The sequence below is a fragment of the Rutilus rutilus genome, assembly GCF_951802725.1.
Source record: "Rutilus rutilus genome assembly, chromosome: 20".
Lineage (NCBI taxonomy): Eukaryota > Metazoa > Chordata > Actinopteri > Cypriniformes > Leuciscidae > Rutilus > Rutilus rutilus.
Window position 1 is genome coordinate 27,979,981 of NC_140225.1, and position 14,095 is coordinate 27,994,075.

The window sequence follows — 14,095 nt, forward strand, 5'->3', positions numbered from 1 at the left end:
CCTGCAAATGAGGAGCGATCTGCCTCCTCTGGTGTGATCCTGAGTCCGGGCTTCCCAAAAAACTACCCCAACTCCCAGACCTGCTCTTGGATCATCAGAGTGCAGCCTTCCTTCACCATCTCCATTTATGTAGAAATGTTCCAGAGCGAGAAGCAGTTTGACGAACTGGAGATTTTTGATGGTAAACGTTGTTTTGTCTGTACAGATGGAATGTTATTGATTATTTTATCCATACATCCATTTCTATTCCGCTTATCCTATGTACTGTCGCTGGAGTGATTATATTATATTATATTATATTATATTATATTATATTATATTATATTATATTATATTATATTATATTATATTATATTATATTATATTATATATATATTTTTTTACAATGTATTACAACTAAAATGTTCATTTGTGACACATTTTACCTATTAATTAAAAAGTAAATTCACACTATTAAAAATTGACAAAATGTCAAGCCAAAAACTGAGATAAAAAAAAAAAAAAGCTGTGAGCTTGATATTTAGGAGGAATGCTTACAGATGGCCTGCATTTGACTCAGAAACTCTGAATTTAGCACTCGGTTTTGAGCATCAATTTGAGCAATCCAAGCACATCTAAATAGACAGGAGAAGTTTTAAGATATAACATATCGCTTAAGCTTCATAAATATATATTTTATTGGGTGTTAGTTCATTTCAAAGTTTGAAATTAACTGTAAAACTATTAAATGCTATTATTGTGGTGTACTGTATGTGTGTTTTAGAGCATTTTTAGAGATCTTCAAGAAGCTAGCCAAGTGCCAGGGATAAAAGGTGTAATGTGTACTGGTACTATTGTAAGTGGAACTTGAAAACTTGGATATGCTGTTTTATTTGAAGTTTGGTCCTTGGCTTGAAAAGTTTGAGAATCACTGTTCCTTCTTAATGTCTCCTCTGCCTTGCTGCCCAACAGATTCGTGGTTTGCAATATTTAGCTTTACTTGTTTTTGTGATGTTTTATTTACCAGGGCCATCTGGACAGAGTCCGCTGTTGGTGGCTTTGAGTGGGAACCACTCCACACAATTGAATTTCACTAGCAAAACAAACCAGCTTTACCTCAGATGGTCAACGGATCATGCGACCAGCAAGAAAGGCTTCAAAATACGCTACACAGGTTTGTTAAACATGTTTACACCTTTTCATATTTCACAATTTCTTAATGCATCCAGAAGTACTGTAGAGTTATTCTATACAACTTTGAACAGAAAACCAGCAACACTTGTATAATGGAGAAATCAAAGAATCAAGAAAATCTTTACACTTTTATTTGTGATGAAGGCCTGTGCACCGGAATAAAATACTTTTTCTCTAGCTCCATTTGTTTGGTTCTTTGATTTTTCATTTCCACTTTTGATTCATCCAGACATCTTAATCAGGATTACATTTACAATTCTAAGTCGCCTTTTGGTATTCAGTAGTATTTATTAATACGTGTGCCAGATTTATTCCGGACTTTTAGCCCTTCGAGGTAGTTGCTTTGGATCCAAATGGGTCAATAAGTGAGGAAGTCAGCCTTTTCTAAGTTGGCCCTCATTAGGCTAGAACCAGACACATCTTACCTCCGGGGAGCCATTGGCAAGTCTGCTGTAATAGTGGTCAAAGATGCAGCAATACATTTTGCTGAATAATTACCATGTCGTATTCTTCTGACCGACATTTCCACCAATGGCTAAACATGATTTATGGACCGCAAAGCCAGTGGCCATGATTACTTGGCATCTCTTCACCCGTTCCGCTGCCTCTCTGTCAACGTTTCTTGGTCTCTCTGTTCATTCCAGTTGTTCTTTCAGACATGCTGTGCCCTATGCAGGCACATTATTCCAGTGTGTTTCCACATGTTTCCTGTTTATTGGATTTTGTCAAGAGCAGACAGAAAGAGAAACGACTACATTGCTCAGAGGGATTGTGTTTTTGAAACCCTCTGAGTGGCTACTGTGTATTTAGATTCTTGAGTTAAAATAATCACGGGATGTAGGTAACACTTTTTGATAAATATAACACGTTTATCTCTACAAAACATCTTTCAGAAGCAACTTCAAGCCCTCCTTGTTTTTCCCGCCTTTCTTAGTCCGTTGGGCTTTCGGAAATTAGAATTCAGTGCCACATGAAGGTTTTTTTTTTTTTTTTTACGCTAGGTCTGGTTAATCACTCGCAGCTAAGTCTAGACCTCTCAGCAGAGTTGGTGTGATGATGCATTTGATTTGATCTGTCTGAAGTGAGATTAAGCTTTGACATCCCTCGAGCTTCTGCTTTCCTTTTCATGATGGGTAAACTTGTATTTGTGTCACATCAAAAACAAGATCTAATAATCTTTTTTTTTTTTTTTTTTGTAACCAGCAAGCTGCATTTTCCCATTCGTTTAATCTCCGAATCAAACTTAAACACAGTTTTAAAGACTACATGAAATTAGAATTTGAGATTTATGACTTTTAGTCAATTTCATCTAAATGGTCATGAACTTTACAAAATTAACGTACAGAAGATTAATACATTTAAAATGTGCATCATTTTCCAAAAATATGGATACAAATTTCTGTCTAGTAAAAAGCTATCTAAAGAAGTGGAGAACAGGTTTTGCGTTAGTACTCAGACTTTACATTGGCCAATTATTGTACAAAAGTAAACAGAAATCTTCTAAAAATCAAAATTTAATTGTATTTTTATTTTATTTTTTATATATACATTTTGGGGTTTTACTTTATTTTAAGGTGTCATTGTTACAGTGTAATTATATATTTAAGTACTGAGTAATATTAATCAACATAGGCCCGGTTTCACAGACAGGGCTTAGACTAAGCCAGGATTAGACCATAGATCAATTAGGACATTTAAGTAATTTTTATAAACATGCTTAGAAAAAAACATTACCGATGTGCATCTTAAAACTAAAAAGGCACTGATATATTTTTAAGATCAGTCAGTGCAAGTTTATTTCAGTGGAAACAGCTCAGACTTACATTTTAGTCTAGGACTAGTCTTAAGCCCTGTCTGTGAAACCAGGGGAAAATGTACTTACTATAGGGTTAGGGTAGGATTAGGGTTTGTTTGAGAGTAAACAAACAGTAAACAAATTGTGGTTGTCACAAACCATGTTCATGCTTGTTCCAACTGAAGCCATACTCAGGGTTGCAAAGATTCATTATGTAGTTTTGGTGATGATTTTTGAATGTCACTCTGTATCAAATCTGTATTTTTGTTTTCCAGTAAAAAAATTCTAAATACTTTTATTCGGAAGCAAACTTATATTAGATAAGGTTTGAAAAGTATGTTAGATTTATGATTAAACCGGACAAAAAATATAACAAAGAATTATGGCTAGTTTTTTTGTTTTCCTTTTTTCACCTGAAAAGAGAAAAATGGCATTACCACCACACTCAAAACAATCTGAAAGGTTGATCAAGGCCATGATTAGATCTGTATTCAAGGACATGTGATGCATGTTTTAACATGGATGAAAAAAGAATCACGCTCAACATCATACTTTAACAAACTGTGATTGTTGCCGTCTCCCGCAGCTGCATACTGCAGTGTGAACGATCCACCCAAGAATGGAGGAGTCATCAATAGGGCGAGAGACCGGCCAGGCAGCAGACTCCAGTATTACTGCAACGCTGGCTATAGGCTCGTGGGTCACAGAAATGCCACATGCAGACTCCATCCCAATGGGCTTTACCAGTGGGACAATCTGGCTCCACTATGCCAAGGTAAATCACACTATTCAGAGACATTCACTGACTCAGTCCCCTCATTCAGATGTCTGGGAATTGCCTTGAAAAGGCGACCTGCCTCCACGCATATGACAAAATGTGTCATTCTGCGGGGCGCTCAAAAGCACCTCCGCACGCCTCGACGAGAAGCCGCTTTTATTCCATTAAACACTTCCGTCGAGGACTGTGCAATGAGATCACGAGTGTCCTTTGTCCCAATGTCATAATGGGGGACTCTTCAGTCACGCTAAGACTAAGACAGAAATGTAATTGAATGTGTTTGATGTGTCGCGGGTTCTCTTAATTTCATTGTTCATGCTTCCTTCCCTGCTCCTTCCTCTTTTATTGAGGTGCTAATTTTATCCTTCAGCCCACGTTGCATTTTGTCTGCCCTTTCTCCTTTCGCACTGAGCCCTCGCGTATTCTGTTCCAGAGCATTGTCAAAGAAAATGGTCTCTTTTGGAGATTTTCTGTGCTTTCATTAGCAAGACGAGTCATCTTTATATCAGACTGTGCATATAAATTGTGAGCAAATGAACTGTAGGTCGAATTCTTACTGCTGTTATTTGTGCAGGTTTAAGGCAGGTTATATCAGATGATTTTAAGTATACTGCACTTTCCATGAGTGATGTAGGAAATAGGGCCTGTTTGAGTCTGAACGCTGTTGAAAACTCTGATTTTTTTTTTTTTTTTTTTTTCATCAACATTTATTAATAAACATAAAAAAAAAATAGACAAAATTTTTAAATATTCAAGTAAATAAAAAAATAAAAATAAGAAAGAATGCCAGAATGAATTACAGGTTTGAGAGTAACAAGGTTGCACATTTAGTCTAAATTTAGTCTAAAACTTATTTTGGAATCAAATGTTAGTTTGTAGTTATTACAATACAATAGTTTGTAGTTATTACTTACAGTAACTTTGGTAATATAAGTGAATGGTTGAGCTTGTCTCGATTTGTGTAACAATTGCTATGGTTAATGGTTAAGAAATGTTTAGGAATGCTCTCTATTTTTTTTTAGGTGGAGAAAATAATGCAGGCTTGCACCCTGTGTGACATTGAATTAAAATTAAAACATTAAATCAAATATGTTATTCTATTTACAGGCAAAGTACAGTATTTCATATATAAATTGCATAAAAGTTTGCTAATAGTTATCTTTATCTACCACCCAATGCTTTTTCTTTGAGGTTTTTTTGTATTTTTTTTTTTTTTTTTTTTACTCTATTCTATAGGACAGAAAATGGAAATAAATGCCATTCCTTTTTGCAAACAGCTCTTATGCTGTATGTCATGAGCATGTGCGCTACCCAGTCTGCCACGGCTCAGAGCATTCTAGTGAATGCAAAGCTGCTCCTAACTGCTGCCCAAAAACGTTTACCTCTGTTAAATTAGCTTCTTTTAAGGACGTTTCACAAAGATGCCAGCCAAAGTTCCTATACATTCAACCGCACAAAGATTTTACTCAAGGAATCTCATTACTCTTAATCACACAAAGGTAAATGACACTATTCCAAGGACTGGAGGTCATAGCACTAATATCCTTTTACCATTGCACAGAGCTCTGAATAGCCCTGGCTAGGCCCCATTTGTAACGAAGGGCATCTAAAATGGGCGCTAATGAAGGCCAATAATTTCTTTAAGTGGCCGGAGCAATCCATGCATTCTGCCAGCAGGTCAAACAGAAGTAGATGAGGGCTCAGGGCCTGCTTTTTATTCAGGATGTGATCATTTTAATAAGGAAGAGCTTTAATTGGTCCCATTGGTTTTTCTGAATGGTTGCTTGTGTGTGCCTGTAGTAGTTTTAAAGACCTTTTTTTTTGTCTTGCTAAAATAACTAATTTCATATATGAATGGTTGCATGTCTGCTACATGACCCGAGACCAACAGGACATGACAAACTGTCACGTTTTAAGCCAGGTTTAGGTCAGTTTTTCTGGTGACACCTTACGATAAGGTTCTATTAGTTAACATTAGTTAGTGCATTACAACTAACAATAGGCAATATGTTTGTTAAAGTATTTATTCATCTTTTTTAATGTTAGTTAATACAAATACAACAGTTCATTGTTAGTTAATGTTAGCTCAGGTCCATTAAATAATATTAACAGATTAACTTTGGTTTTAATAATGTATTAGTAAATGTTGAATTTTAAATTAAATAAGATTTATAAATGTTTTGATTGATGATTTCAAAAAATAAAATAAAAATAAATAAATAGATAATAATAATTCACATTGTTAATTCATGTTAGCTAATGTAGTTAACATATGGAACCTTATTGTAAAATGTTTTTCCACATACATAAAATCATATTTCCATTGGGTTTATAATAAAATAAATAAGTAAAATAAAACTTTATTGTTCATTACAATTTATGGTTTTACTATCTTTAAGCATTCCTGCAAAGCTTCGACTTCCAAGTTAGGTATTCATTATTATAATGTCACGCATTCAGACTGGAAAAATAAAATGGTCATTTTTATAATATATTATATTTTATATTTATTTCTGTATGCATTTTCTATCCCTTATTTAGGCATGGTATCTAACAAAAATAATTTTGCGTAAAGCTAACCGTTAAAGGTGAGTGATCAACTTTACATTTGATCACTCAACATGTCAACATGTTTCAGTTCTTCAGTGCACACTTCCATATAATAAAATAATCTACAAAACTATTTTAAAAAGCATACAAAAGAAACATACAAACAAAACAAAACAAGGATATTCAAATTCAGAATGTACACTTTATTTTAAAATAAAAAGAATGTAAATCAAAGGGAGAGGTATATGTGGCCCATCTTGACCAATATTGTTCTAATTTATTTAACTGTGGTTTTTAAGAAACTTCCTGTGTTTTAAACACAGGAGTGTTATGCTGCACAGCGTTGCTGCTCATTTAACGCTTGCATGTCACAGCAAGACAAGGCACTAGGTATTGCACACTGTAATATAATCTTGCTGAGTGGGTATTCTAATATACATTGCTAAGTGTACTGTTATGTAGATACTCTGTATAGCATGTATCCTCATGCTTGTGTCTGATTGGCAGCTGTATCTTGTGGAGTGCCAGAGTCTCCTGCTAACGGTTCATTCCACGGCTTCCAGTACACGGTGGGCAGTAAAGTGCAGTATCAGTGTGAGGAGGGATACAGGCCCGACGCAAGCAGTCTGCTCACCGCTGTCTGCCTGGAGGATGGCACCTGGAGCAACGTGGCACATCCTTCCCGCTGTTTACGTGAGCAAATCAAGTCCTCTGTTTCTATGCCAACAGCATGTTAAAATCTACCGCCTCATTGAACCGCCGCAGTCAGCCGCGTTCTCGCTCGTCTCCCCCTCTGAGAGTATTGTAGGGCAGGTAATTGGCAAAATTAACAATAATGACTTGATTTTTTGTGGTTTGGCATCTCAAACAAGACAAATGGTATGATGTGGCATCTCCCCCCTCTGACCTGAATTACCATTAGCCCACAAAACCAAGCATAGAGCCCACAGCTAAATAACCGTGTATTATGCATTCAGAGGTCATCATCGACAGGAAGGAGAAATGATGAGGCTTCTGTCCTGCTACATAACACTATGTCAAGGTGTTCTTTCATTCTAAAGCTTTAAGATGATAGTATGGCACATCCATGGTGTCCCAGACTAGCTGTAAGCTACAGAGCTACGATGTTTTTTATGTTTATAATTATCTAAACAAGTGCGAGCTGAGGGATGTGAAACCTTTGTCATGTAGAACATGGAGAGGGAACATACTGTGAGAGAAAACATGAGGGAAAGATGTTTTAGTCTACTTAAGATCTTGTTTAGTATACCTGACCTAGCTTGCAATTCCCCCCTCAAAACTAGATGCGCCCACACCAAATTAAGCTTCCTTTGAATCTGAGCTATGCACTGTGCTGTTCAATCAAAGGACCATCTGTTCCGTGCTGGCTTCAATATTGTTACTCCGAAACCTTATGTTTTCACTTCAGTTTTCAACCACCTTTATATAAACACGTTCAAGATGAATACACATCAATAACATTTTCAAATCTTGAATGTGCTCACGAAATGAAATGAAAGCCAAGCCATTCCTAGGTTGACTTACGTAGAGCAAAAACTCTCTCAAAAGTTCTCCTTGTTTGAACGGTCTAATGTACTCAACCAGTGGTGTGAGTTTGAGGCAGGACTACCTATTTTTAGAACAACAGATGACGGGAAGTTACCCAAACTATCTTTAACATATGACACAGTAGCAGCGTTTACATGGACCCTAATAATCCATTTGTAATCGGACTAGTTGCACAGTCGGAAATAAAAGAGTCACATTTACTGTAATCACATAAATCCGAACGAGTTGGCCAAATCTGATTGGAATTTCATAAGGGGTAGTTTAAAAAATGTCTAATTCTTTCAATTGGACACTTGATCGATCAGATAAAAAACGAAACTTGTAAGTTCTATGCATCTGCAATGAGCTGTTGTTGTTCAATATAAGCTGCATCCCAATTCAGAGGCTGTATCCTTCAACGAGGATAGTCGGAACGAGCCTTCGAAGGCATGACCTTGAAGTCTGCGTCCTTCAGAAGGATACAGCCTCTGAATTGGGGCACAGTTATAGTGTCATAAATGACAGCCGTGTCATTCTAAAATTCTCATTCCACTTATCGTCTGTGATGTGCTCCAGGACATTGTCGTCTCAGAAGTCCTTGCTTCGGACTCTTATCCAAAGACGCCTTGTTTTGGGCGCGGTAAGAGGCATTTTGACTGCTTGATAAATATAATCAGTACGGCAAAGCTTCATGTGCTCATGGTCTCCTATAGAGTTGTCAAAAAGTATCAACTTCGGTACCAAGTCGGTACTGACATTTTTCAATTGTGACGCTATGAGCACTGTTGAGCGGAATCGTAAACTCCTCTGATTGGCCATTGTGTTCACATGCTCTTCAGATATGTCTGTTATTGGCTACAATGATCAACACACTGGAGTGTTTGAGAGCACACGAAAGTGTTTGAAAGTGAGTGTCATTGATGTATATTTACAACATGTTTTTGAAGCGCTGATCATTGTAGCCAATCACAATATTTGATGAGCTTGTGAGCACAATGGCCAATCAGAGGTGTTTACGATTCCGCTCAACAGTGCTCAAAGCGTCACATTTTAAAATTTTTTGACAACTCTATACTCCTAATCAGGACCCACAATAGATAAATATAAAGTCTGCTTTTTAAAACAAAGAAAAGTAGCAATTACAGGAGGATGGTTAGTATGCGCCAACATCGTGAAACTCTTGAATATTCGGGCAGTGAGCTCATGTCAAAAGATCAAGTGGCTTGTGACTTGTAAACGCGCACATCAACCTGTTCACTTCATTTAACGTTCATGTAAACAATGTTCGGATTCATCAGTCGGAATGATTTCATAATTCTGATTTCATTCATTTAAATAACTGACATTTTAGTGTAACGTAATTTCCTGCATCTAAAAAAGCCTTGATATCAAAACATTTTTTAGGTCATAGGAAACATAAATTCATACAAGTGCATCCAAACTTTCCACTCGTATTGTTTATCTATCCCATAAATCCTGTAAGCTCTAGTTATTCCAGTTTCAGGACCTACAAGGTCATGGTTTTTTCATTAATGCGTTCTTTGCCTTCTGTCCTGCAGCGGTTCAGTGCCCAAACATTGAGAGCATGCTCTCAGAACACATGGTGTGGCGTCTCATCTCGGGTTCGCTGAATGAGTTTGGTGCACGGATAATGCTGAGCTGCTCCCCCGGCTACTATCTAGGGGGCAGGAGGACCATCAAGTGCTTAGCTAATGCAACATGGGAAGGGCTGGAGGAGAAGTCCACCTGCAAGAGTAAGAATGCTTTTACACAAACACAACAACACATACATTTACAAAGATAGATGCATTTTATGATCCTTGTTTTTGTCCATTTTGGAGCTTGGCTGTATAAATCAGCATCCACTCTCATCGTATGGAAAACAGAAGCTCTGTCTATCATATTTTGTATTTACAGAAGAAAGAAAATCACATGAAAGTGCATAATTGATGATAACATTTCCATTTTGGGCTGAACTATTCCTTTACAAAGACCCCAGAAAAAACACAATTGAATTCCATATTCCACTCTTGGGATTTCACGAAAAGATCAGTTTGTTAATTACCAAACTGCGTCCATTGTGAGCTAATGAAACAAATTCATTAGGGTAGCTAATATGTCTGAAATCTGTCTGCTTTCTATACCACATCTCGTTTATTTCTCCACTGATCCAAGTGTAATCCTCTGGATTTAGCATGCACGCATAAGACGCCATCCACTGCTTAGTCAGTTCTGATCGTGGCCCGGTTTCCACCGCGGGGACAGGCTGTGTAAACAGTATCATGGTGATTAAGTCTTCGGTGAAAAATGCTTTAACTAATTTGAGGTCAGAGAGCAAATGTAAATATTCTAATCAGAGGCAGCTTAATTTTTAATGTGTTTACGCACCACAGTGAGTAAGTTGTTAATGAAAGGAACAGATGCAAACAGCTGGGGCTTAAATTGTAATTTGACTTCTTAGTATGTCATAAAAATAAATGAGTGTGGGTTGTATGACTAGCCCATGCACCTAAAGAATCATTAGTGCTGTTTGCTGCAACCATCACTTTTACTATTGCTCATACTCAGGGTTACTGGATGTGAACAAACCCCTAACCCTAAGTATGAAACTTGTCATGTAATTAATCCTGCATTGTTTGAGCTACAAACATGAATAAAAGCTCAAATTGTGCTTGTGATTGTTGAAGACCGAGATTAAGAGATTAAGTGATCAGAAACACTCAGAAACACTTTAGCAACTGTATACTGAAGTGTAACTCCCTAAAACATATACAGTACTATGCAAAAGTCTTAGGCACGTTAGTATTTTCGACCCCAAAAAAATGGTTTTAAGCTTTGCTATAGAGTGTCAGTAGGAAATATCAGTTTACATTATATTAATTGTAATAATACAGTGAAATGAAGGAGTCTGACATCAGCCTGGGCTCCACATGGAGATCGGATCTCACCATCATCGAGTCCATCTGGGATTACATGAAGAAACAGTAAAAACTGAGACAGACTAAATCCAGAAGAACTGCGGCAACGTCTCCAAGACGCTTGAAGAAACTTACCTGCAAAGCTGCCTGAACACCTATGTGCAAGTGTACCGAGGACAAAAGCTGTTTTAAATGCAAAGGGTGGTCACACCAAATACTGATTTGATTTAGTTAATAGAAGTTATTTGATAAATAAAATCTATTTATGACATTATCTTTAAAAGCATCCTCTCTTTTTTCATCAATGCATCCACAGCATTTTTACACAAGTGCTTGAAACTTTTCACAGTACTGTAATTTTGCAGGTAAGTTTCTTCGAGCGTCTTGGAGACGTTGCCGCAGTTCTTCTGAATTTAGTCTGTCTTGAGATCAGTGAGATCAGTATGATGGTGAGATCAGATCTCTGTGTGGATCACACCGGCTGTTGTCAGACTCCTTGCGCATATAAAAATCTGGATTAATGAGTTATTACAATTTATGGCAAAAGGAATGTTTGGAAATGTAAACTGACATTTCCTACTGACACAGTACAGCAAAATATATAAATAACTGTCTTAAAATTACCATTTTAATTAACATACCGTTTTGTTCTGTTTAAAATACTAACGTGACTAAGACTTTTATGAAATAACAATGAACAACACTTCTACAGTATTATTCTTTTTTGTTAATTTCAACATTTTTAAAATCAAAAGTTGCATTTGTTTAACATAAATTGAACTTGGAACTTAACAAGCAAGGAACATCTGTATTTTTATTTTATTTCATTAATGTTAACACATGAGACCTTATTGTAAAGTGTCTCCCAAAAGACTGCTAATTTAAATTGCTTGTAATTCTTTACAATACTTTGATTTTGATACTTTGCAAACAGTTGTTGAAGAACACATATTATTTTATGGCCTTGTTGAGCAACTACATGGAATATTTATACTTCTAAAAATAAGGATGTTTCCAAACTTTTGACCGGTAGTGTACTTCTATTTCCCTTGACATGTGCATCATTACATAAACACATCTGTGTTGCTTTTAGCCATGCCCCCTTCACCTCCCCATTTCCTGGTAGTCACTAGGAATAAGAGTGGCATATTGTGTTCATCATCATCAATGTGACCTTTTTCTCAGATGAAATGACATTTGTATTCAAGATATTTTGCTGACTATTTCCTCCAGTCATTTCCTGTGGGGAGCTTCCATCCCCTGCCAATGGCAAGAAGATGGGAACCCTGACTACCTATGGTGCCACGGCTATCTTCATGTGTAACACAGGGTATACTTTAGTGGGCTCACACGTGAGGGAGTGTCAGGCCAATGGTCTCTGGAGTGGAGTTGAGACCAAATGTCTGGGTAAGTAGCATCTTTCAGTTGGGCTTCTGTGATTGGATGTTATTTATTATGGAGTCATTCATGTGTAGAGAAAAGCAGGTCTGTTTACTGGAGGGAAAGCCTGAGGTTTTCCTATGCTATTATATTATGCTTGTATAGTTCTAGTTTTTTTGTACTGCACCAAGAACAATATGATTTGCATAAGAAGAACATGTTTCTGGATCAACATCCTTTGTTCATCTCCTAAACAACATTCCTAATCTCACATAGTCTTGTGTAGACGGTATTGATTTATGACTTCTGTAGTGCTAGATAATACTAGAAAAAGGGAAAATCCTTGAACAAGCAGTGAGTGTAGCTAAACGGAGATATGCCACTGTCTGACGATCGGTGATGACCCTTAGACACATCACCTGCTGCTTGACCAAACAGCACGGAGGGCATTTCATCAAAATGTCAAGCAGTGACCGCCGGACTTCTCTCTGGAAATAACCAGATGTGTCTGTGCTACACGCCTTGTAAAACTCGTAGTTGAATTTGTTTAGTAACAAGATTTCATTTTCATGGGACGTTTGATGATTCTGACCTATAAATGTTTTCCAGCTGGTCATTGTGATTCTCCGGATCCAATTGTTAACGGCCACATCAGTGGTGATGGATCCAGTTATAGGGACACGGTGGTTTATCAGTGCAACCTGGGCTTTCGCCTCATAGGGACGTCAGTTCGCATCTGCCAACAAGACCACAGGTGGTCAGGGCAAGCGCCTGTGTGTGTTCGTAAGTGACTTTTAACACTTTTTTATTTATTTATTACTTTTATAATAGGTCTGTCAATTGATTTTTGTTTTTCTCAATTAATTACAATTAAGTCAAGTCAAATTTATTTGCATAGCACTTTTCACAACACACATTGTTTTAAAGCAGCTTTACAGGTTAACAATATCTTCATGCCTCATAGTTGCATTTAGCAGCTTAGATAGTAGATAGTTTACATCTTGCGATGATACAAGCAATCAAGAAGTTGTAAAAAAAAAAAAGAAAAAAAAAGAAGAAAATATGAGTGATGCAGGTATGACGTCACTTTGTAGGCCAACCGGTAGTTAGCATCACAGTAGGTCCCCTTGACAAAAACCCAATAGGATTTTTCCATAGGCTTTTGGATTATCGAAAAAACAAACAAACAAAAAAAAACCCTCTGTGATCAGCAATTAACTTATTATGATACTTACACGTTTTGTCCATCAAAATAAATTTTACAGATGAACACAACTTTTATGAATTTTGAAGCCTAAATACAGCCACCAGAGGTAAAAAGCTAAAGGTAGGCTATAAACGAACTACACCACGGTCCCATGATTTCAAAGTCACCATCACTAATCTTCCGACAACTCTGTCAGTTTTTATCTTTATCTTTTCCTAGAAAGTTTGAGTAAGAATAGTTTATAAGAGCACAATTATATGCATAACAAGGCTGTAAAAGCGGTAAGAACTTAACTGTTCGGTTTGATGATGTTTAATGTTCCTGATAGCCTCTGTAGCCACTTGTTAGCAATCGCCTTTTTTAAGACACGTAAAATCTTTGTTTTAAAGTGTGGTAATACTTATGTATTTTATGTTGTAGAATAAAACGTGAAAATGTCTTGAGCTTGTGTTCACCACAGACCTTATTTCAGCCATTTATCCAAAAACCCATTAAAAACCCATTGACTAAAATCATTTCCGCTTTTTGGTCTACAAAGTGATGTCATACCTGCACCACTCTCTCTGTATATATCACTTTATGTGCATATACTATTTGTATGCAAATAAAGTTGTATATTATATACATCTAACTTTATATAAAGAGTTGTGTGATAACACAGTTTTACTGTATGTATTAGGGGTGTGCAGCAGAGCCAATATCTGTATCTGTAACAATCTCTATTCGGATACAACCCTACTTTCCGT

The 14,095-nt window shown here is 36.8% G+C and overlaps 1 protein-coding gene across 1 annotated transcript in view; it reads left to right on the plus strand.

Annotated features, from left to right (window-relative positions):
* The window catches only part of LOC311279930 (CUB and sushi domain-containing protein 1), a 682,447-nt gene that overhangs the window by 624,781 nt on the left and 43,571 nt on the right, over positions 1 to 14,095 (plus strand). Inside the window, exons 47-53 of the mRNA XM_084391753.1 lie at positions 1 to 181; positions 1,007 to 1,153; positions 3,555 to 3,743; positions 6,804 to 6,989; positions 9,404 to 9,598; positions 11,996 to 12,169; positions 12,752 to 12,925. The exon at positions 1 to 181 is cut by the window's left edge and continues 8 nt beyond it. Coding sequence (XP_084247879.1) covers positions 1 to 181; positions 1,007 to 1,153; positions 3,555 to 3,743; positions 6,804 to 6,989; positions 9,404 to 9,598; positions 11,996 to 12,169; positions 12,752 to 12,925 — 1,246 coding nt within the window. The remainder of the gene's footprint in view (positions 182 to 1,006; positions 1,154 to 3,554; positions 3,744 to 6,803; positions 6,990 to 9,403; positions 9,599 to 11,995; positions 12,170 to 12,751; positions 12,926 to 14,095) is intronic.